Source organism: Leptonotus elevatus, chromosome 9, assembly GCF_054856555.1.
Source record: "Leptonotus elevatus isolate MCC_2025b chromosome 9, RoL_Lele_1.0, whole genome shotgun sequence".
Classification (NCBI taxonomy): Eukaryota; Metazoa; Chordata; class Actinopteri; order Syngnathiformes; family Syngnathidae; genus Leptonotus; species Leptonotus elevatus.
This window is the reverse complement of record NC_141247.1, coordinates 19919064-19937143: the sequence shown is the minus strand read 5'-3', so window position 1 is coordinate 19937143 and position 18080 is coordinate 19919064. Positions and strand designations below refer to the sequence as shown.

The 18080-nt window shown below is 38.9% G+C and overlaps 1 protein-coding gene across 2 annotated transcripts; it reads left to right on the top strand.

The window, feature by feature from the left end:
• The first annotated feature begins 1788 nt into the window (after window positions 1-1788).
• Window positions 1789-6516, top strand: LOC147168696 (regulator of cell cycle RGCC). Of its 2 annotated transcripts, XM_086084133.1 has the most exons (5): window positions 1807-2111; window positions 2501-2659; window positions 3975-4055; window positions 4627-4689; window positions 5907-6516. In XM_086084133.1, the coding sequence occupies exons 1-5, from the start codon at window positions 2090-2092 to the stop codon at window positions 5912-5914; spliced, it is 333 nt and encodes a 110-aa protein (XP_085940259.1). In that variant the 5' UTR covers window positions 1807-2089; the 3' UTR covers window positions 5915-6516. The 2 variants fall into 2 exon arrangements, with proteins under 2 accessions (XP_085940260.1, XP_085940259.1); XM_086084134.1 differs by lacking the exon at window positions 5907-6516 and having other exon boundaries at window positions 1789-2111; window positions 4627-4697.
• The last annotated feature ends 11564 nt before the right edge of the window (window positions 6517-18080 follow it).

Genomic DNA, 18080 nt, shown 5'->3' with positions numbered 1-18080 from the left:
AGCGCTCACATGCGTTCAGCGTTCAACCCATTAGTTATGTTGACACTCTTTGACAGGAAGGGTTTACACTCCGATTAGAATAAGACAAATGAAGTCATCATTAAGTGGTACGCGTAGTGATGTACAGGAGAAGCAGTTGTGGAAACACAGAAACAGGAAGGGAGACTTTTCGCTGTGAATCAGTTTTAGATTGTTCCTTAAAGTTAGTTTTTGTTTTGTTTTGACTTTTGTTTTGACTTTTGTTTTGACTTTTGTTTTTCAAATTCAGTTGGTTTGAATTCGTTTTTAGAGCAAGTTTGTTAGTTTATATTTTTTCAAAAAGGTTTCTTTTTAATTTAAGACCATATCCAGACGTTCGGCAACAGTTTTAACGGTTTTCCTTGTCAAAAGGAAATTTTGAACATGTCTAAGTTTCACAAGAAAAACGTAAAAATTGTTGGTGAATGTCTGGATATGGTCTTACGCTAAAAAGAAGCCTTTTGGAGAAAAAATATGAACTAACAAACATTCACCCCTCAGTGACAGATTTTCTGATTATTAAAAAAAAAAAAAATTATATAAGGAATATATGGCATCGTATTGTGTGTGTGTGTGTATATATATATATATATATATATATATATATATATATATATATATATATATATATATATATATATATATATATATATTGCAAGAAAAAAATAAGAAATTTACAAAAATATATATATTTTTAATATATATTTTAAAGTGGTAAATTTGCAAGAGAAAAAAATCCACAAATTTACAAGAAAAAACTTGAATATTTGTGACCTAGTAAGATGGCAAATTTGCGAGAAAAAAAGTATCAAATTTAGGAGAAAAAAACTTGAATATTTGCGACTTAATACAATTTGAACTCGCAAATTTCCGACAAATAAACTTGGATATTTGGTCACGTGACGTTAGCAAGCTGAGCCGTGATTGGTTGTTACCTGAGCCCAGAGCAACTGTGATGTCATTTTTAGTCGACAACAAGTGGCAAAATGGCCGCCCCCCTGAGATGGCAAAAAAAACCAAAAAACAATTGAATTTCGCTGCTTAACTCATTGACGGCTATAGACGTCAAAAAATCATTTGAACTATTCATATAAGTTTCAAATTTTTTCCACTTTTGTTAACAAGAGTATGAAAACCTAGAAAAAAAATATTGTACATTTAGAACAGATATAAAATTTGTGATTAATCGTGAGTTAACTGTTGAAGTCATGCAATTAATTACAATAAAAAAATGTAATCGCCTGATGCCCCTCATTTTTGATAATCTTTTCGTTTTTTGTCTTAAAAAAAGATAATTAAAATTTTTTTTTGACAAAAGTGGAAAAAATGTTAAACTAATAGAAACAGTTAAAATTAAATTTTGACATTTATAGGCGTCAATGGCCGTAAATGAGTTAAATTTATTACTGCTAAATTTTGACGTGGATGTGTCTGCTGTTGCGACTGGATTAATTGCGCGTAAAAATTGTGGGGTTAAACAAACTTTAAATTAACTAAAAATGAACGCACTAATTTTGACACCCCTAATTATTATTTTTTTTTTAACTACATTAACATTGTGCAGAATTTGAACATTTAATTTGGCGTACCGCTAGTTAAAATCCATAAACCACTCTTTACAAAAAAAATATATAAACTATTTTTTTCTAGGTTTTCATACTCTTGTTAACAAAAGTAGGAAAACATTTTTAAACTAATAGAAATAGTTAAAAATAATTTTTGACGTTTATAGACGTCAATGGCAGTGAATAAGTTAATATAGGTGCAATGAGTGAGGCTGCATTTAACATTATTGTCGAGAAAAGGAGAAATTCCACAGCAAGTATTTCAAAGGAAAAAACATTTAAGCTTCAACTAAGTTATGTAATAGTCCTTTCCTGCATGTCTGACTTTCCTCCCATTTCTTTCCACTTACAGTAGAAGTCAACTTTTCCTGCATGTGTCTTATAGCTCCTCCCCGTCCCCCTCGCTCAGCTGTATAAGAGAAGTACAGTCAGTTCCAGTCAGCCTAGAAACGCCTTGATCCCAGCAGTCTGCTCTTTATTTCTTCCTTAGACTTATTTGCGCCACTATGTCCTCAGGAGTGACTTCAGGTGAGTCCAGCATCAATATGAGCCATTAGTTTTCAAGTGGTGCACTGATGGGGATCAGATAGCCGTTTAAGAAGAAGCAGACACCAATAGAAGTGTTCTCAGAGAGGCTGTAAGCTATATTTGATGTTTTTAAAAGCTATTTCTTGCCCAGTCACATCATATTTAAGCTGCGCTACACTTTCACTTTCAGCCCACCTCGCGTTCGGTTTTATAGCAACTGTAATGTTTCATATTTCACATTTTCACCTTTCATTTTTATGTTCACCGCATTTGTATTTATTTATTTTTTTGTCATTGGACAAGTGCTGATTTGGTTTCCCCCGAAAAAATGTGCGCATATATTTACACTCCAAATGACTTGTTGCTAATCGCTCACATTTTCCATGCAGACTTGGAGCTGGATGATCTGCTGCGAGAGTTCCAGGATGTGGTGAAGGAGCTGCAGGCCCCCCCTCAAAGCAGCCTGCACGCATACCAGCACGTGTTGATGGAGGCCAAGAGCCGCACGGCACTGGGGGACGACAGCGGCGTCGAAGACTCTGATTACAGTGAGAAAAATCATCCACCTCTAAAAGCCAATTTTTATGATGTGTGGGAGGAATCGTCCTCCTTGATCGTTCCTCCAAGCTTCGTCCTTTTAATTTGAATTGAATGAATGGCAACAAAGGACAACACCCATGCACCTTGAATAATATAAGCAGGATAATAGTCGCTCTATTGCTTTTCTTGCTGTTATGCAATTGTGACGGTCATGAGACAAAAGAAACAAGCGTGTCCTTTTTGCTCCCTTGTGTGACCGTCATTGAATGTGTTTTGACCTCTAATGTTCCGCAAAGGGAGGCCGGGGACCAAAGAGGGAAAAAAAAGAAACCTTGGGAGTCACTTGCATTCATTTTGCAGCCTGAATTGCTTTGTTGAGCTTTTGCTTGGCGGCCACTATATTAAGTACACCTGAGCAATCTATTGAAGTTCATTACAAAAGATGGGTTGTTAAATGCTTTACTAAACCCATTAAAAGTCATTCAATACAAAAAAAAATTGTCCTTCAGTCCCAAACACATATTTATAAATTTTTTCTTTAAAAAAAAAAGAGCAAACAAGGCTTTGACGCAGCTTCTAATATGAAGAGATGGCTTAAAGCAATGGTAGGCCAGGAGGTGGCAGCAGAGTATAAGAGATCAGCCAGGGCCATGTTGCAACAAGCTCTTTTTGCAACAGTTTTGTGAATAATGATAGAACTTAGCTATATTCTAATGCTAATTGCCGCAAAGCTGAAACAGACTCAAATATGCTTCTTTTTTTTCCTGACGAAAGAAGAGACTCTAATCTTTCTTTTGGTAGGTTCCATGTTTTTATGGCAATAGAACATAAAATTCTCTAGGACTTGCAAAATCTGTCAAAATCCAGTAAAACAGCCGTTAAATATAAATTAATTTAAAGAAACTTTGTGCTTATACTGTGTATGAATTGATTTGTTTATTTTCGGCCAAAATGGCTTCAGTGGTACATAGGGCTGTCACTATCGAATATTTTTTACATTAGATTAATCTATCGATTATGCAATCGATTAATCGACTAATCAGATTCATTTAAATTTGACATTCAAGTTATTACAAAAGCATTTTCCCTCTGATTACTGTTTATTAACCAGTGATTGGTGTTTATTTCGTACTTCATATTTGTCAAAAAAAAAAAGGTGGGGGTTGAAAAACAGAAAAAACTTTGATGGCTTGTCGATTAATCGATTCACTTTGACAGCTCCACAGCCCACCCTTGTGAATTGTCACGGTACGCCCCCCTTGTACCCCTGTGCCTAATGTCGTGTCTTGTGAGCGCATCTTTATAATTTGTCGTCTCCCGCAGGCAGCGAAGCGTCTTTAGGCAACAGTTTGAACACCAGCGAGGAGGAGCTTCACACAGCAGGCTTAACGTTGCCACCAAAAGGTACTTGAGGGCCCCTCCGCATATGCATATCTCCGTCCAGATCGCTGTTGTTGTCCTCGCTCTGATCACTATCACGTTTGGCACACAAAGCTGTGTTTGCTTGAGTTGTTTTTTGTTTTTTACACAACAATACTTGTGCTTCTGTCTGTGGCTGCGGTGTCTCCTGCAGGGCGCCTTTTTTTGGTCGCGTCTCCTGTATAGGTGTATTTGTCGTTGTATTTGGCCGCAAACGCATAACAACACAGCGAGGACCGTTACATATCAATGGAAACAAACAAAGTGTGACCCGGAGGGCCCCGCTCACTCTGATTCCACGTCAGAAAGTTATGCGGACAGATCCCTGTGGGAGGTTGCGAGCTGTCAAGTTTTTGGGATGAACTTGAGCTCAGTTTGTGAAAAAAGAAAATAATATTCTCATTGTCTAAAAACAGTTCATCTGATATTCTGTTACTTCACAGCAGTTGTTCCAATAGAAATACCAAAGAAATGAACTGCACTTCAAAAATATTTCCATTGCTCTGTTTTTTTTTTTTTTTTTATAATTCCTTTTCTCTCTGTCCTCTTTTTGCAGCCAAGCTGGGAGACACAAGGGAGCTGGAGAGCTTCATTGATGTGTTGGACCGGGAACTTGCTGGTGTGTAGTTAAGGAAATTAGAGCTTCTATCACTCGATCCTTTTTTTATTTATTTTTTATTCACTGACACACTTACACACTAAAAGCCATGGTAGTATTGCATAAAGTCACATACATAGTGTCCCATTCTCCCCCTTTGTATCACTGAGCAACTTTTGTGGCTCCGATTGACTCCGATTCCAAATAATGGGCGGTAAATTGTGTGTTCACAATAACAGATTGCGACATAATTGGCAACAGGTGTAAAAGTGATGCGAAATGGCCGCTTTAAATGTTTGCACTTAAAGGTAACATTGATGTGGAAAATTGGAGAAAGCACTCAAAATGAAATTTGAACCGTCATAGAGCCCAATTTTAATGTAACAACAATATTACAATAAAACAACATTATATATTGCATCAATTCAGGGGTGGCAAATCGAGGTCCAGAAAGAAAAAACCCTGCCACAGTTTGGCTTTAGCCCCGGGTGCTAGCTAGCTAGCTAGCTCCCATGGTGCTCGTTTACCTGCCAGGGAACTATCTAGCTAGCTAGATAGCTAGCATCAATGGCTAAAGCCAAACTGTGGCAGGGTTTTTAATGTCTGAACCTGGATTTGCCACCTCCGCATAAATTACATTTGAATTCCCCTAATCTCAACAATTCCGTTTTAACATTTCCATGGGCTTCAAAATTATACGCAGATTTTCACTTTTCACGGGCTGGCTTAGTCCTTATTCACCGCAAGTGGGGGTCAACCGTAAATATATTCTTAAAAACAAAACAAAACCTTTTTTGTTCCCAGAATGCATTTCATGGCACACATTTCATTATATATATTTAAGAATACAATGTTATGGTATATATTTATGTGTAATAAATAATGAGACCAGTATTATTTTTATGCAACATCTGCCAATAGTTTTTTTACACCCAATCGGCAAATATCAGCCATTTGGCCAATTATTTTGGACGATGTTTGACGGGACATAATCGGCCGATTTAATCAATTAATCGTTTTATGACAAATTGTCATAACAATGACGATCATTTTTCTTCTTCTGTGAGCAGCAAAGCGTGGCTGTTTCATGACAAAGATGATTCATATTACAAATAAATCATGAAACCCTTTTAATTTCAAAACAGTTCTTATAGTTCACGCCTCACATGAGTCCTCATCTGCCTCCCGAGCATCATCCTCATCTCTCTCTCTCTCTTTTTTCTTTTCTTCTACTGCAGAGATGTAAAGAGCCCCTTGGAGGGGAGGAGAAAACAGGCTGCAGGGGTCTGCCTGCCGCCGAGCAGACGGGCGGATCTGCTCGACACCAAAGTGCACTGGAGGGAGCGCGAGCCCTGCTCTCGCCGCTTGGGGTGGAGAAAAGGTTAAGATCAGAATTAAAAGGGCATTTGTTTCATCGGTAAAAAGGAAAAGGCACACGACCCCCTGACGACGTTGCGTCCTTGTCCACGAGATGATGAGCCTGCAGCATCGTCTTCAAGATGTGTGACATATTCCCAAATCCAGATAAGACCTCCATCTGTCTGACAGAAGTGCGCCTCCAGTCTTCCGAATATGTTTATGCCTCATTTGAAATTCCCAAAAGTGCTAAACCAGGAACTCGCCCTGATTCCTCTGGCATGCTTTATTTTTTATTTTTTATTTTTTAAGGAGGCTTTGTGTAGCAAAACTATGCGGCACTTTAGTTTAACTTTAAGTCCCTGCTGTGTAAGTAATATCAAAATGTCATTTATATTCTGTTGTTTTCACTGTACAGTTGTTGTTATTGCTGTTTTGGTATCAAATGTCATGAATGCATGTAGTGTATAAATAAAGCTCCATTTGGTAGCACGCTTTGCCTTTTCCTGCCCTTTAAGTTGATACAAAACGACATTGGATTTAGTTTCTAATAGAAAGCTTGACATTTGCTGGACACATTTTTGCGTTCAACACAAACATTTCGAATGTATACTTGACGAGAAATAACATCCAATGTGGCTGCGGTGGGCTTTTTTGTCTGTTGCAACTTCCTCAAGCATTCTTCATTGCTCGCACTGTACCTTCGCTTCATGTATGTGTTGTGACGGCGCTTTGAGTTTTGCTTCTGCACATCAGGAAAGCCACAAATTTAGCTCAGGCACGCGGAGAAGACAACTTGAAGGGGAAGTGCGTCAAAGGCACTGTGAAACAACAATGCACCTTTTGACTTTGTTCTGCAAGCTCATGAAGGCTGCGACCTCCGCTTCAACTGTGGAGACGGAATGTTTTGTGATATTGTAAGGTTTGGTTTTGCGAAATGAATACATCTGAAATTAGCAGAAAACACCCATTGTTTGAAATAAAAACCTTGGAGGTCAACATTTTGTTCTCTAAGAAATACATTTGACTGGTTAAATCCTGTGTAGAATTGAGTTGAAATATTATGCTTTAAAGTCAATACATTTCCTAAAGAGTACTGTTTTCTCACACTATTAGTATAATTTAAAAAAAACATCTCTTGAAACAGTAAAAAGGTAGGAGCAAAGTTGTAGATAAAATAATATTATTGTAACCACTACTGGTACATTATATAACATGGGGTCATGTATCTATATTGTAAAGCGATGTTAACTCATTCACTGCCATTGACGGCTATAAACGTCAAAAATTCATTTGAACTATTTCTATTAGTTTAACATTTTTTCCCCACTTTTGTTAACAAGAGTATGAAAACCTAGATCTTTTTTTATTGTACATTTAGAACAGATATGACATTTGTGATTAATCGCAACTTAACTAGTGAAGTCATGCGATTGATTACGATTAAAAACTTTAATCGCTTGACGCCCCGAATGTTTTCTTTCCTTTTTTTATTTTTTATTCATTCACTGCCATTGACGGCTATAGACGTCAAAATTTCAATTGAACAATTTCTATTAATTTAAAATGTTTTCCACTTTTGTTAACAAGAGTATGCGATGAATTACAATAAAAAATTGTAACCGCCTCTTGCCCCTAATTTTTAATAAACTTTTTTTTTAAAGAATTTATGACAGTGAATGAGTTAATAACTAAAATAAAGCACACAGCCTTTGATAAGCAAAGAGGAGCTAGCTAATTAGCAGATTAGCCGCTAACATTGTTCTGTAAACCAATGTAGGCTGCGACCTCCGCTTCAATGTTCTTATGAGATTGTAAACTTTGGTTAAAAAGAAGTTGAATAGAAAAATGTATTTATTTTTAAATCATTCTGTCGTAAGAGTCAAATTTCACCATTATAAAACTTTAGTTAAATGTATGAGCAAGGCAGTAGATGAAACAATATTATTACGGTAAGTGTTAGAAGAAGCAAACTACTGAAACACAACTGGTATAAAACATGAGGCCATGTATCTTATCTAAAGTGTAAATGTAGTACTGGGCTACATAAAGAAATGTTAGCAACTGTAAAATAAAGCACTCAGCATTTGATAAGCGCAGCTAGCTTGCTAGTTATCAGATCATGCTAGCAGCTAACATTAGCAGATGCACTGCTCTTTTTTTTCTCTCTCCAGGTTCTGGCGCCCTCCAACACTCCAAATCCAAGACTCTTAATTGTTTATTGATGTGAGTGTGAATAGTTGTTTGTCAATATGTGGTTTTGTGACTGACTGCATGGGGGTCTTTTAATTTTTTAAGTATATATTTTGGGCTTTTAGCTAGCAGGTTAATCGATAGGACAGCTGAAGAATTGACAGTTGAGGCTATATATACCCTTGCTGCCTCTCACTCTAATGGGTTAATATTTATAAAACATAACTAAATACAATACCAATGCGGATGAAACCTCTGGCTAAATAATCATTTTGCTTCAAGTCATAGTGACAGTTTTTCCCCCCCTCTCCTTCCCAAACGCCAAACGAGAGCCGTCTGCTGAGAGCCGTCACACACGCCATGGGCCGGCTGACAGATTTACTTGTGTGGAACTACTTGTTGACATGGCGCCAGTGGCCAAAGGAAGGAGGTCTGCTTATTTAAGATACTCTCGCTCACTGTTTGTCTTATTAACAGCCATTCGCTTCACAGAGTAGGCCTCCTCTCTGAACTCTGTCCAAATATTTTACCAAGACTGTGCGAGACAGAGACTGCGGTGCTGATTTGTAAAAGGGATGAAGGACAGTGAGGTCACGAGGAAAAATATACCAGTTTCTTAATAATATTCTTATTTTACTTCCCGTTGTTCTTAAAGAGCATTGATGTAGCTTCAATGTACATAAAAATGGTCATGTTCTTAAAGTATGATTAGTTTGGCATTTACTGTAACTTGTCTTTTAACTGACAATTTAAGGTGGTAAGGATTCAATTGCCTGGAGGGGAAAAAAAATACAATCTCACTATATGTCACTAGTAGGGGTGTTAGAAAAAAATCGATTCGGCAATATATCGCGATATTACAGCGTGCAATTCTCGAAACAATTCGATATGTGGCCGAATCGATTTTTAAACATCAATTTTTTTATGGGAATATTCAACACAACTTCTTACTTAGGGTTAGTATTTACACATTAAGCTGCAACCTAAATTTTCAAATAAATACATTTTCATACAAGTTTACTAATTAGTACTTTCAAAATTTGAGTAAAAAAAAATCGCAACAATCAATTTATAGATTCGGGATTAATCTGTATTGAATCGAATCGTGACATATGAATCGTGATACGAATCGAATCGCCAGGTACTAGGCAATTCACACCCCTAGTCACAAGCATAAAAAGATTGAACAAAGAGGTTTAAAATAAATAAATAAATAAATAAGATTTTCAGACAAATTAAGTGGAATTCACTGTGGCACCCCGGACGATCTTTTACGGCATCCTGCTTGGGAATCACTGGCCTAAGTCATTTCAAATGTTTGTGGAAAACCAGAAAAAAAATTTGGTTTGGTAACAGTAAGGGTAAAATAACTTGATTATAATTATGCTTTTTGGCTACTTTAACAAACAACTAATGACAGACATTCAAGAACCAATTTAGGCTTTTGCGATTTCCGAGCTGGACTACTTCACTGTATTCAAAAGGAGAAAATAATGTTACTGAATTGTACATGCTTTGAAAGTAATACAATAACTACTATTTGTAGACTGATACTACTGAAATCCTAAAAAAAAAAAAGCAAAGAAAAAAAGATCCTCAGTTTGGGTTTGAGTTCCATTCTTAAAGCGACAACCCAATTTTGCATGTAATTTGGAACATGTCTATCATTAACCTACGCCGTTGTCAAGTGTTAATTATAGTCAATATTTGTAAGACCTCTAGGCCATAAACACAAAACAATAAATTACAGTATGACAGGAACTGAGTGTCCGCGACTAAACGGTGTATGTCAGGAACCTTGTTAAACCAAGCTCCCCTGTATATTCATTTAACTACCTCTCGGACTGTCAAAAAATACCAAACTGAGCGTTATTATATTTACTTACTTCCTGGATGGCATTCGATTGCGTAGCTATTATATACAGCTGCTAACTCTGCAGTATGAGTCTTGTCAGCTTCTGGAATGGCAAAACTCCCTGATTGTTTATCTTCTAATTATAATGCGTCTAGATTTTGATTGGCAGACCCTGAATGGAAGAGGTCAAGGTGTCAGCCACTCATCTTGTTTAGAGACAGCCTCGAGTAAATGATGAAGGAACCGAGTTCATCAGTGGCTAAATGAAAATGAATTGATGCTATGATGAGACCGGAGACTGCGGCTCAAGACGCTGAACGGTCCTGCGAGACGAAGATATAATACGTATCACGGTGTAGCCCTCACTCCCTTCACCTGTGGACTCAGCCATCTTGGTAATTAATGTCACACAGACTTAAAATCTGCACGCACGTCGATGGCTAGTTGGGAGCAAGTTAGCAACCTAATGAAGATGTAATTGAGTACAGCAGCAGAGAGGAGACACTTATTATTATCAGACGAGGAGTAAATGAAGTGGAGATATGGCCTGCGCTGTGGGCCCATTGTGGCCGCGCAGCGCAGGCGCGAGCACACACGCATTGATTTTCGCTGGCGCCTGAGAGGACTCGCACATAGAAAGGAGCATGAGGCGGGTGAAACACTGAAATCGGTTCAATTTCGCATGGCGTCAAAATGCTCAAAATGAGCTTTTTGATATATTGTGACACAGCAGCAGCAAACATCATGTTCGGATCCACAGCAGAACGAATGGCTGATGTGAGCCACGAGCAGCCTGACGGCGGTTTCCACAGCGGATAACGTTGTTGCTTGGGATACTTGTTATAAAATCGAGATACTGTACAAGCATTATGTTGTCAATTGATGACTACTGTATGCACATGATCTTTCCTCTCTGGATGTTGGTCGAGTAAAGCCATCACTTTGGGCGGATCTCATCTTTCAAGGATGACATAACTGTTCAACACGGGGAAATTGAAATGATCGTTCCGTCTGCTCATTTGTCAAAATCAAATGACAAGATATTGCTGTCGCCAAATTCCAAGAATGTTCCTAAATTGGAACACTCCCACCCAGAGCACAAGGTAATTCATTTCAGGTTAGTCCAGATTACATGTTTAACCCTAACCCTAATCCTGTTTAGGGTTGTGGGAATTTGGACTAGGGGTGAGTTCTGGTTAACCCTAACCCTACCGTTGAGTTCTTACCCTAACCCTAAACCTAAACCCTAACCCTAAACCCTAACCCTAAACCCTAACCCTAACCCGTAACCCTAACCTAAGCCTAACCCTAACCTAACCCTAACCCCCAAAACCCTAACCCCCCAAACCCTAACCTAACCCCCAAAACCCTAACCCTAACCCCCAAAACCCTAACCCAACCCTAACCCCCAAAACCCTAACCCTAAACCTAACTAACCCTAAACCTAACTAACCCTAACCTAAACCTAACCCCAACCCTAAACCCTAACCCCCAAAACCCTAACCCCCAAAACCCAAACCCTTAACCCTAACCCCCAAAACCCTAACCCAAACCCTAACCCTAACTAACCCTAATCCTAACCCTAAACCCCAAAACCCTAACCCCCAAAACCCTAACCCTAACCTAACCCTAAACCCTAACCCCCAAAACCCTAACCCTTAACCCTAAACCTAACCCCCAAAACCCTAACCTAACCCTAAACCCTAACCCCAAAACCCTAACCCTTAACCCTAACCCTAAACCCTAACCCCCAAAACCCTAACCCCCAAAACCCTAACCCCCAAAACCCTAACCCAAATCCTAACCCTAACCCCCAAAACCCTAACCCAAACCCTAACTAACCCTAATCCTAACCCTAAACCCTAATCCTAAACCCTAATCCTAAACCCTAACCCTAAACCATAAACCCTAAACCCTAACCCCCTAAACCCTAACCCCCAAAACCCTAACCCCCAAAACCCTAACCCTAAACCCTAACCCCCAAAACCCTAACCCAAACCTTAACCCAAACCCTAACCCTAACCTAACCCTAACTAACCTTAATCCTAACCTTAATCCTAACCCTAAACCCTAACCCCCAAAACCCTAACCCCCAAAACCCTAACCCCCAAAACCCTAACCCAAACCCTAACCCAAACCTTAACCCTAACCTAACCCTAACTAACCTTAATCCTAACCCTAACCCTAAACCCTAACCCCCAAAACCCTAACCCTAACCTAACCCTAACCTAAACCTAACCTAACCTAACCCTAACCTAACCTAACCCTAAACCCTAACCCTAACGTTGAGTTCTAACCCTAAACCCTAACCCTAAACCCTAACCCTAAACCCTAACCCTAATCCTTTTTAGGGTTGTGGGGATTTGGACTAGGGTTGAGTTCTGGTTAACCCTAACCCTAACGTTAAGTTCTAACCCTAACCCTAAACCCTAACCTTAACCCTAAACCCTAACCCTAACCCTAACCCCTAACCCTAATCCTGTTTAGGGTTGTGGGTATTTGGACTAGGGTTGAGTTCTGGTTAACCCTAACCCTAACGTTGAGTTCTAACCCTAACCCTAATCCTGTTTAGGGTTGTGGGTATTTGGACTAGGGTTGAGTTCAGGTTAACCCTAACCCTAACTCTAACCCTAAACCCTAACCCTAACCCTAAACCCTAACCCTAACCCTAACCCTAATCCTGTTTAGGGTTGTGGGTATTTGGACTAGGGTTGAGTTCTGGTTAACCCTAACCCTAACGTTGAGTTCTAACCCTAACCCTAACATAACCCTAACCCTGGAGTTGAGGTAGTCAAAAGAGTCAGGGTTTGGGATTATGGACTGCATTGCGGTCAGGTTGGGTAAAAGTTACAGGTTAAGGTTAGAGTTGGGGGGTCCAAGTTATGGCTAGTTTTTGGTGTTTGGGTAGTGCAAGGTATAAGTAAATGTGAGAATTAGGGTCGGGCCCAGGGCAGCGGTTCTTAACTTGGTACTGGAACTTTACTACTACATCTGGAAACTAACTGGCCAAACTAGTCTGCGTAAAGATGGAGAAGATATTTGTGAAGGATTAAGAGTTAGGAATTTTAGTTCTGGTTAGAGTTTTAGGGTTAGGGCAACCATTCCACCACACAAACAGTGGCTTTCAAATAACTAACAACTAAAAACATGCATCATATAACTACAAAACAAAATTGACATGACTTAATATTGATGACGTCATGGTAGAATGGCCCGGCAGTCGCTAAGGTGGTGCAATAGAAACTTTCACCTAATTCTGATTTTTTTTGTAGCTGCCCTCACATAAATGCAAAATCCGCCGACGGCACGTCGCTTCCTGTTTTGCTCTCAGACTGTCCAGACTTCATTGTATGCAACAGGAAACCAGCGTACTCCTTTCAGGCTAGATCATTCCAAAGAATGTGAGTCACGCAGCCTTCAATGCACTCCAACTGCACCGTTACGTCACTGTTGAGTGAGTCGGGATTTCACTCCACGCTTCCTCTTTTCAACCAAACAGACCATTTACTTGAAATCACTACTGGAACCTTAAGACCATTTACAAAATAGTGATCTGTTGGCCTTTTAACATCTTAACTGTGGGTAATTTACTAGCCATGAAGTCTTTTCCCCACATTTATCTTAGTTTCTTGTTAGCAGTCAGTATAAACAAACATTTATTGAATTCCAATTATATCATGTCTTGAGTATGTGATGTATAACATTGTTATTACAATATTAGGGCTAATCGTACAGTTAAGGGGATAAGGTTTAGTAGTATGATAAGTCAGGTTTTGGGGTTATTGACTGTGGTTAGGTTAAGGTTGATTTAAGGGTAGAGTTGGGGAGTTAAGGTTAGGCATATTTTTTAGGGTTAGGGTTATGGAAGATATCGCAAAGGTTAGGATTAGGGTTTGGGTCCAGGGGTTGTGGTTCGAGAATTAGGGTAGGGTAAACCTGATTTGCCTGATTAGTTTTGGGATAGGGGTCACATTAGGGGTTATGGATTGGATTTGGACACGTGTCCTGCTTTAAATTTTTTTTGGGGGGAGTAAAGTTTGGTTATTTAACCCATTCACTGCCATTGACGGCTATAGACGTCAAAAATTGATTAGAACTATTTCTATTAGTTTAACATTTTTTTCCCACTTTTGTTAACAAGAGTATGAAAACCTAAAATTTATTTTATTGTACAATTGGAACAGATATAAAATTTGTGATTAATCGTGAGTTAACTAGTGAAGTCATGCAATTAGTTACGGTTAGAAATTTTAATCGCCTGACGCCCCTAATTTTTTATCTTTTAAATCGCGACAGGCGATTAACATTTTTAATTGTAATTAATCGCATGACTTCAATTGTTAACTCACGATTAATCATACATTTTATATCTGTTCTAAATGTAAAATAAAATATTTTTTTTTTTTTAGTTTTTCATACTCTTGTTACCAAAAGTGGATATTTTTTTTGAAATGACTAGAAATAGTTGAAATGAATGAGTTAAGGTTAGCTCAAATGGTTCTTAATCTGGAAGATCTTTCACAAAGAGTGTCTGGATAAATTCTTTGGATCAAACATGTGCTCCTGACAGTCTCTATGACGAGAGAAAACTGTTTGTAACGGAAAACACATTGAGCTAAGGCCTGTGTGTTGCAGTGTCCAATGACGCAACCGCCTGCCATCTACATAAGAAGAAGGCATTAGTCGACTGCCACCTGATGGTGAACTCCAGCTGCTGCATCTTGAAAGAAGAGAGGAGGGCCTCGGGAGGCGACGGGTGACCAGGCAGAGTAGCCATGAAGCGGTAGGTAAGTCATCTTTTGAAAATATGAATGTCGTTAAGAGACAACAACAAATTGCCACGACTCTGTGAATCTTGCTGTGAAACTTCCCATCACAGCGAGAACAAGCAATAGGAGAAATGAGGTGTCACGCGTTGTAGAGGTTTTACGGTACACCATACAGGACAGATAAGAGTGCGGGGGGGATCAAACGTATTTGTTTCCTACTTTGTTATTTGCTGCTCGCACGCTCTGGGAGCATGCGGGCTTTCGTCTCAGCAGCCTCCACTATCTCTAGACCATACATCTTAAAGATCATTATGTAGGCGACAGGCAGTTTTAGGCCAGAGGCTGGTGGGCCTTTTTAAATAGATGGACTATAGACTGCCGCGGTTCTTTACACTTCCATATATAACGCAATCGTATTGTTGCTGCTTTTAATGACCAGGACTTGATTTAAAATGTTCCCCTGCAGGTCAGGAGAAAAAGCAAAGTTGAAATACAAAACTAAAATGCTTTTCCCTAACAGGTTTTTGTGCGCACGGGATGAGGTATTTTCCTCGGCATTGCACGATCCAATCATTCATACTGTAACGTGTATTATACTTTAGTTTTAGTACTGTTCAGTTTCTGCCATGTTTTGCTGTTTTTGTGCATGTGCTTTGGCCTGAGCAGCATACACGTACAATTTTTTAGACTCGGTACCCCACCCATTGCTAATTTGACGCTAAAATCTCACTCGATATGTCCGTTGTAATAAAATCTGAAGTTAATTCAAATGGATTTTAATGCAACAGTCGTTTCAGTTTGACTCAATTTTCTGCTTTTATGTGTCCAAGCAACTTTTTTAAAATTGTTTTTTATTATTAGTGTGAAAGCATATGCTACTGCTTGCCTGCTCACCTTACAGCATGAATTATTTGTGTGTGTGTGTGTTTGAGCGCGCAGGATTTATTGATAATGATAAAACAAGATCAAACTTGCGAGGTTCAAAAAGCGGCGGAACAGATCATAACAGAGATGCTTCTTTATGAAAACTGAAAATATAAAACATCCTTAGCCTTGAAAATAGAAGATGTATTCATTAAACCCACATGAAGTTTCTAAGTGTGTTTCTACAGTTTGTGTGATTATTGCAGATTTTTTACATCTATAGAAAAAGTAATACAGGAAGTCCTTAATGACAATGCTACACTGTAAAAGCAACGGGAATCACAATTTGGAAGAAGGAAGCAGCAAAACAGAAAATATGAATCAGTGCCAACACTTCTGGCCATGGCTGTATAACCAATATATATATTTAAGGCTAAATCTCAATTCCCTTATCCGGGTCATGGTACCAACTGGAAAGTTCTGGAGGAACTTTCACTGGTCTTTTTATTTTTAATGCTTGAAAATTATACTAACAGTAACTACCAGAAGACTGCATATTCCCAGTTTAAATATTTATGCCAAAAAGATCGAGTACAAAGTTGTGGAGACTTTCTTTTTTTTTTTTTTAATGATAGATGCAGAAGAAGGTCTAATCTGTCCAAAATGGTTTCTACTCATATTCTGTCTTGGTAGCCCACCCAAGTAAAAACTGTAGCTGGAAAGTGAGAAAAATACTTAAATAAGTGACTAATACGTGTTTAATAAAGAAGAGCGTCATTTTGTCACATCTGAGGTGAGACAGAGAATGAAAAAGCATGATGGTATAAACAAAACCCTCTATATTATATACAGTATCACACATACTTTACATACATACTGTACATGCACACACACACACCTGGATGTCCCAGTGGGTTAGCGTACTGTAACTTGGCAAATCCATCGACCATTTCCAAGATTGACTTTGTCTTCAGCGGCATAAAAGCCCACCAGAGTCTTCTTCTTTCAACCGAGCTTTGACTGATGCCACTTTCAAAACACAGTGCAAATAAATCTCCACTGTGGAGGAATTGCCCTCATAAGTGGCTTATTTTCTACGATTTTTTTTTTTTGCCATAGCAAGTTTGGGCTAATTTCTCAGAGTTTTCCGATGGCACATGAAGTTTGACCCCGATCCCCCTCTTGTTGCAGTTTCTACCCATCGGTCCAACAGACGTAATGATACATAGCCGCTTCACAGGCACATGGATCCTCCAAAAAAAAGCGTCCACAGAGGCGACCGGGTCCACCGAGCCAATAGTCGGTGACATCTGCTCTGCTGCTGCAGCATATGGGAGAAGTAAATGGCAAAAAACAAGTTGCCCTCCCATGACATTTGCTTGCCTTTGATAGTTCACTTGCAGCTCCACCACTCAATTTTAGGCCACTGCCCGCGTGTGTGCGTGTGTGTGCGTGTAGAGAAATTGACCTCCCTGTGATGCAGGCAGATCAGAAGCAGGGCAGCATCATTTGGAAAAGCTAATTTAAAAGGCTAGCTTAGTTCACCTATAGGTAGCTCAACGTATTTGTATACAGTTGTCTTTTACTACTTCGCCGTCCACTTTTCACTCTATTGCAGATTTTTATTTGGGTCCATTTATATGATAATATCCATTAAAGACAAAATTGAGGCAAGCAAGAACTTAAAAACGAACAGCAAGAGAAGGATTGAGCTCAGATTTCGTTGACTGCAAAAGGGTGGTTGTATTTACAGTGATACTTCCATGCATAAAACCCCCCCTGCAATTCCTAAAAAGTAGTAAAAGAAAAGAAAATCTTTTCAATCAAACCTGAGAGTCTACACTAGGTCTTGTTTTATTTGCAATCAATTGTGATGGTGTATACAACCTGTCCAAATACTTTAAAGTTGAGATGCCGCTGGTGAACTGCGACAACACATCATTAAAGCATTACTGCCAATAACGTTTCAGCAGGTAGACTCCATCTGCGTAAACCCCCCCCCCCCCGTGACCCATATACGGCAGGATAAGAATAAACAAGATGAGTCATACAGATCAACCCATAAGCATCTCCCCTCGCGTAACCCCTTCTCTCTTTCTTGCAACGAGCAGGATTTGTGATGATCTGACCAGATTGGGATTTTCGCTCCGCTGCCCTCCAATTGCAAAGTCAAGATTTTAATAGAATAATGTTGAGGTACCACAAAAGACTGATCTAGTTTCAAGCGGTCAGATTGCGTTATTGTTCTTTGAGACACTTTGGGAAGTAATTTACGCCATGCTATGACGGTTAATGGAAATTGTCGGTTTTAATGACAGAATCAATAACTCCGCTTTTCTCCCTGAGAATAACGACAAATTAAAAGATGCAATAGT

Coding starts and splice junctions, on each gene's coding strand:
- LOC147168696 (XM_086084133.1), top strand. CDS start 2,090: ATGTCCTCAGGAGTGACTTCAG. Junction 2,112..2,500: donor GTCCTCAGGAGTGACTTCAG/GTGAGTCCAGCA, acceptor TTTTCCATGCAG/ACTTGGAGCTGGATGATCTG. Junction 2,660..3,974: donor CGTCGAAGACTCTGATTACA/GTGAGAAAAATC, acceptor CGTCTCCCGCAG/GCAGCGAAGCGTCTTTAGGC.